Here is a 6,360-nt window from a genome sequence, read left to right as displayed (position 1 = left end):
ACGCTTTGACTGGACCAAAAATAGTTGATGAGACCGTTGTAGATGAGCCAAGTTGATCTTTGTCAACGCTTGAACCAGGTTAGTGCCTTGCGCTTGTCTTGATCATGCCATGAGCCACACATAATTAACACTAAGGAAACTAAACGTGTACGAGCGTCGAAACAACTCGTAAGACACAAACGAAATTAACGTCAAGGTGCACGAGGGCCGAAGCAAACTCGTGAAACACCGACAATATAAAGAAAAAAAAAACAAACTGTGCACGAGGGCCGAAGCAAACTCGTGAAACACCGAACCTGTGAGGCCGAAAGCAAACTCAACCGTCCAAGTAAATTAAAATAAAAACACAAACTAAACCAAAACAATGGCACACGGCCACACGTCCAAATTAGACGAAACTAAACGGCCGAAGACGAAGTCATACCAACCGGCCCATGAGGCAGCGGTGGTTGCTGGGCGAACCCGAGACGGACTTGGAGAGGCCGATAGAAGAACGTGGCAGTGGTTTAGGTGAGGCATCGGGATGCGATGACGGTGGCGTTGCCAAGCAACTAGGCAGATATGGTTGTTTTAGCAACCAAAGACAACGACAAGTATGACATATGGCGGCCCGGCGTGGACGGAATCAGCGGCGGCGGCATCTGCGGAGGGACAACAACTTGAAGCACAGAGGAGGGTAGAGAAATTTATTTATCCTAATATAATATTCTAGGCCTAGGGTGATGTCCGGCTGGGGTCGTTGCATGGTTAGGGTTTTCGGGTTTGGATGCGGGAAATACGGTGGAAGGCAGTGGTATGATGGGTCAGCGGTGACGGTGCAGGATACGGTTGGATTGACGACGGAGATCCGATGTCAGTTTGGTTGGTCGGAGATTAGTGACGGTGAAGGTGTGGGGACTGGGTGTGAGAGGTGGTGGTTGAGGGGCAGGCAGCGGGTAAGGTTTGAGATGGTGGGTTGATTGGTAGGGGAGATGAAGGTTTGTTGTTGATGGGAACGAAGGGTTTAGGTAGGCCATTTATATATTGTAAAAAAAAATAACATATCTAAGGTTATTAATAATATAGTACAACGTACTCTAATACCCGCCGGAGATGGTATAAGACCGCCATCTCCGGCCGGCGGATCAAACACGAGATTATCGCAAGCGGAAGGATTTTGTGGGAGGATCGATTAAGCTGATACCATGTTAATATTAGAGGAAAGATATAACTGAATGAGATGATCATTATTGACTTAGACGATTACAATATATAGCAGAATGCCTTGGGGAACAATCCAAGTATATTCCACATGAATAATATCCTAACAAATATATTATCTTAACCATAATATATTTTCCTAATATTCCTAATATAATATTCTACCTAATATTCTCTAATAGGATATACTAGGGACTAAGCGAGAGCATTTCAAAGATGTATTGTTAACTACTCGTATTAAGTTTTAGTCGGAACAGAAAAAATACACAATTGAGCTCCAGAAGAAATCACATTACTATGAGAAATTAAACAACAATGTTTATTCAATTGTACGTATTTATATTACAATATAAATTGACCAATGTCTTATTGAACAAAATTAAATAATTCAACAATCTATTTCCGAAGAATAATCCTATTAGTGATTCAGATAAAAAAATACTACGTATTTATTTGACGACGAAGATTATTGATACGAAATGAGGATTATGATTCAATTGGGAAACTGCGAAGCACAACGGTCTCAATAGTTATACCGGGTCCAAGCCCGATAAGGACACCATACTCCAATCCTTCACCGGTACTACTCTTTCCTTCCTTGACGGACCTCTTCCGTGTTTCATCCATCACAAAAAACACGGTCGCGCTCGACATATTCCCAAACTCACTTAACACGTGTCGACTGGAGCGGAACTTATTCGTGTCAAGCCCGAGTTTTTTTTCTACTTGGTCTAGGATGGCAGGCCCACCAGGGTGAACTACCCAAAAAACGGAATTCCAATCACTAATGCCAAGTGGACTAAGGGCTTCAATCACGGGTATTTCGACCTTATTAGCAATAAGACTCGGGTTATCCTTAGCTAAAACTAAGGATACCCCAACTTGTTTAAGTTGTCCTCCGATAGCCCTTTCAGTGTCTGGAATAGTGGATTGTGATGCCGAGACCAATTCAAAAATGGGCTGCTCACCCGCATACCAATCTGGGTCCGAACCAACTATAGCAGCACCCGCACCATCACCAAAGAGGGCTTGTCCAATCATCGAACCAATATCAGTTCGGGTGGGCCCACGAAAAAACGCCAAGGTCATATCAGCACATACTACTAAAACTCGAGCTCGTTTGTTGTTCTCCACGATGTCTTTTGCCAAACGAAGGGCTGTTCCCCCTGAGTAGCACCCGAGCTGGAAAAGCATGAAACGTTGCACGTGTGGGCCGAGGCCTAGTAATTTGGCTAGCTGGTAGTCGTACCCGGGCATGATTGCTCCGGACAAAGTTGAGAAGATAATGTGGGTGATTTTCGATATGGGTTGGCCCCACTCTTTGATCGCTTTCAAGGCTGCTTCTTTTGCCAATTTAGGTACTTCGATTGAAAGTATGTCTTGGCGTGCGTCCATTGTAAAGGCGTCGTAGTTCACTAGTTCCGGGTTTTTCTTCAAAAACTCTTCTGTTTGGTAAAAATATCGCTTTTTGATCGTTGTTTTTTCACCTGTTGAAGCTTGTCTTATTAGTGTTATATATATGATCAAAAATACATCAGGGTAAATGTAGTAGCTATGAATACAATGATCCCTAGATCGCGCAAAATGAAATTGAGTAATTATTAGCAATGTTTTCACAAATTTTAGTATAAAACGGTCTCACATCGTTAGAGGATTTATTTTTTTGTAAAAAAGCTGGTTCATTTATTGCTAATAAACGGTTATTTTTTTACCCAATAACCACTAGAATGCCAATTCTTATATCCTACACCATCCTACACCCATGTGTAGGATACTACATACTCCCTCCCACTCCCCACTCCCCACTCATCCTCAACTTCCTCCTTTTTTTTTCTTTTTTTCTTCTTTTACTTTTTTTTTTCTTTTAAAATTTTAAAACAAAAATTAACTTCCACTTTTAAGAAAAGTTAACACGATCATATTCAGTTTAAGTGTTACGTAGTGTTACATTCACGATATGCCACTATTATATTCATTTTAAGTTTAGTTAATATGACAATATTGTTTAATGAATATGTGCTTTAAAGTGCGATATTCACAATAGGACACTATCATATTTACTTTCAGTTTAGTGAATATGACAGTGTAGTTTGATGAATATGTATTATGGGGTGTGATATTCATCAGATGGTTCTATTATATTCACTTTCACTTTAGTAAATATGACATTTATAGTTTAGTGAATATGACTTTATTTGTTCAAATATATTGAATAATAATCATGAACGTTTAATTTCATACCAAAATCGCATAATACAAAATAATTTAAGGAAAAAAAATTACGTGATATGATATGAATATGTCAATTACGTTATGTGAATATATGAGGAAAAATAAAACAAATAACAATATATATCAAATATGATTGTAGAGGAATAAAAATTATGAATAATAATATATTTTTTTATTATTTTCTAATTTATTAAATTTATAAATTATTTATTATAAGAAAAAAATTAAGAAAATGGAGTACCATGCACCGTACTCTTGGGTGCATGGTATAATTTACCCTAGAACGCTTTATAGACCGTTGCTCAACAACTTTTACCAGAAAAACCGAATTCCTCTAACCGTTAACTTTGTACCCACCAAACTCAATAACACGTGAAGCAAGCACGTGAGATCGATATTTCCATTTATGTTGCAGTTACTCTTGCTGAAGACGGGTCGGAGCAAGTGACGGGTAATGCCACTCACAAAATGGATAGGGGGAACAAGGTGGGGGCACCCCCATGTGCTTCGTTCTCTCCTCTATTTGGGTCATTTGTGAGAGGAAATGGTATCCGTCACTCCAAAGTGACAGATACGTGCCGTCTTCAATGAGATTTTGTGTTTATGTTGTTCATATTCATATTCCTCTATGAAATCATTGTAAAAAAGTCTCAAATTTTCCAATTGGCAAATTCTCATTTGTAATGGAAAATTATACTCGTACCCTTTTCGTGATAAAAACTAAAAAGTAACCATTCTCCGATAAATAAAAATTTAAAAATGATTACAGAGTACTTTTTACACTAAACTGGTCACATTCTGCCATCATAATTGTAACCGCCACAGGTTAACATAATCTTATCACAAATAATTATCGAAAGCAAAAAAATAATAAAAATGAACTTATTGCAAAGCATAATAAGTTAATAATAAGAGTAAGACGACCATACATATATGGTTAAACTTGATTTTGAGATCGGGCATAGTATTTTCGCTGTTGGCGTCGGCTACGCAAAAACAAAAATCAGGATAATCTTCTTGTAAAATTTGATTAGGAGGATTGGCAGTTCCTAAAGCTAAGATGTTTGCTAAACCTTTGGGTTTTTGGGAGATTTTGATTCCACTAAGAGATCCCATCTTCTTTTTTTTTATTATGAGGAATGTTTGCTACAAGTTTGATGAAATGGAATAAGGGTTTATATGTATATATATACCCTCGCGTTTTAATAGTCGTACGTACCTATTCTTTCAATTTTTAATAAAAAAATTGATTGCATTTCTTTAGTATGCTTCTTGGAATTTTCGGGTCTTTCTTTACTCTAATTAATTCATTCGTGTTCTTCTATTCTTCTATGCAACGGTTGCACGCGCATAATATTACACTTATTTTTATTTAAGGTGGGTATATATACGTCTTAAGCTTAAAACTGATCAAGTGTTATATCCGTCTTAAGGAAGACATATTGTAAATATTACTGCAAACGATAATTATTGTATAAACGTTAATAATCTCACTAAAATAACTTGGTACCTATAGTAAAAAAAAAGTTAATATTTTGGTTATTACTAATTATTTATTATGTTAGTTTTGATTATGAAAAAGAGGATTAAAGTTGGTAGTGTTTATCAATTTACCCATGTTTTATTGGAGGCTTAGTTAGTTACTTTACCATAAAATTAATTTGTTATTTTTGTTATTTGATAAACCTACATATATATTAACTCTGTCTCAGTCTATATTTTACACTTACTTTATTCACCCGTCACAAAATAAATCAATTGCAAACTATTCACCGGAACAGATGGAGTAAGTATTTAAGTCATTTTAATAAGGAAATAAAAGCCTAATTGTAACTTATCCTATTGAAATAGATGGAGTGTAAGGAATAATGACCGTGTATTTGTTGGACTATTTGGTACATTGAATATATCAATTTACATGGTAAACTTGACTTTAGTTTAAAATTTTAAATATATGAATTCCTCTTTGGAATGTAGCAGCCCAAAAAAGTGAAAATAAAATATTTGATCCGTATGTAGTTGTTAAACCCAACAACTTTATGGATATATATAGTCAATCCTTGTTGTAGTTGTTGGTATCAAATTACAATAAACACTTCATCAACTTTATCAAATTAGATTCAAACTAGTATAGATCCCGCGCAAATGCGCGGTAAATATAGGTCTTTTAATTTTTAGTGTATTAGTTATAGATTTTTCATTTATATCTCACGAATTTTTATAAAAAATAACTAATATTAAAATTAATCAAAAGAATTTAATAATTACATAAATTGTGTTTTTTTATGAAAATATTTTAATTACATCAAATTATTTTTAAAAAAATTCTTTTTTCGTCACGAAATTAATAATAGGAGATACGATTTTTATGTATAGATTATTTTAAATGGAAAATTAGTTTAATAAATGAAAATCTAATTTGTTTCCATATTATAAGTTTGAGCACTTTGAAAGAATTTTTTTAGAAAAGTTGTATTCTCTTAGTATATAGAAGGATTTATACTTTTTAAATTTGCAGCTCATTTATATTTATCAGTTCACCCCATTGTATTTTGATATGAAACAAAAAAATTAAAATGGAAAACTAATAAAAAAATTTATTTAAGTTGTGAATATTTTTTAGTGTGTTTTTTTGTCACGAAGCTAATAGTAAGCATGTGTCAAGTTATTCTCTATAGTAATAATTATTGCATTACTGAAAAATTTAGCACCTTATACTTTATAGTTTAATATCAATTTTATTTTATTTTAATGAAAAAATCATAATTATGAATTTATTTTAAAAATTAGAGTTTATTTATAAGAATATATTTATTGAAAAGATGATAATGTAATGAAAGAAAATTGTTCTTGTATTTATTACCTTATTTAGGTGGATGCTTTTTGGAGGGAAAACTAAGAGAATTTTTATTCTCTTAGTAGTAGGGG

The 6,360-nt window shown here is 34.5% G+C and overlaps 1 protein-coding gene across 1 annotated transcript; it reads right to left on the bottom strand.

Annotated features, from left to right (window-relative positions):
- Positions 1 to 1,686: 1,686 nt before the first annotated feature.
- LOC141628253 (chalcone synthase-like) lies at positions 1,687 to 4,548 on the bottom strand. The gene is made up of 2 exons (XM_074441419.1): positions 4,362 to 4,548; positions 1,687 to 2,687 (listed from the first exon to the last, which is right to left on the bottom strand). Exons 1-2 carry the CDS (start codon positions 4,546 to 4,548, stop codon positions 1,687 to 1,689), a joined length of 1,188 nt encoding a protein of 395 aa, XP_074297520.1.
- Positions 4,549 to 6,360: the final 1,812 nt, after the last annotated feature.

The sequence above is a fragment of the Silene latifolia genome, chromosome 2, assembly GCF_048544455.1.
Source record: "Silene latifolia isolate original U9 population chromosome 2, ASM4854445v1, whole genome shotgun sequence".
Taxonomy (NCBI): Eukaryota; Viridiplantae; Streptophyta; class Magnoliopsida; order Caryophyllales; family Caryophyllaceae; genus Silene; species Silene latifolia.
The sequence above is the reverse complement of the archived record's forward strand: the minus strand, read 5'-3'. Positions and strand labels throughout refer to the sequence as shown.

Bases quoted from the DNA above. Each gene is read 5' to 3' on its own strand.
- LOC141628253 (XM_074441419.1), bottom strand. From the start codon at position 4,548: ATGGGATCTCTTAGTGGAATCAAAATCTCCCAAAAACCCAAAGGTTTA. The intron at 2,688-4,361 runs GTATGGTCGTCT...AAGCTTCAACAG, and splicing joins AATCAAGTTTAACCATATAT to GTGAAAAAACAACGATCAAA.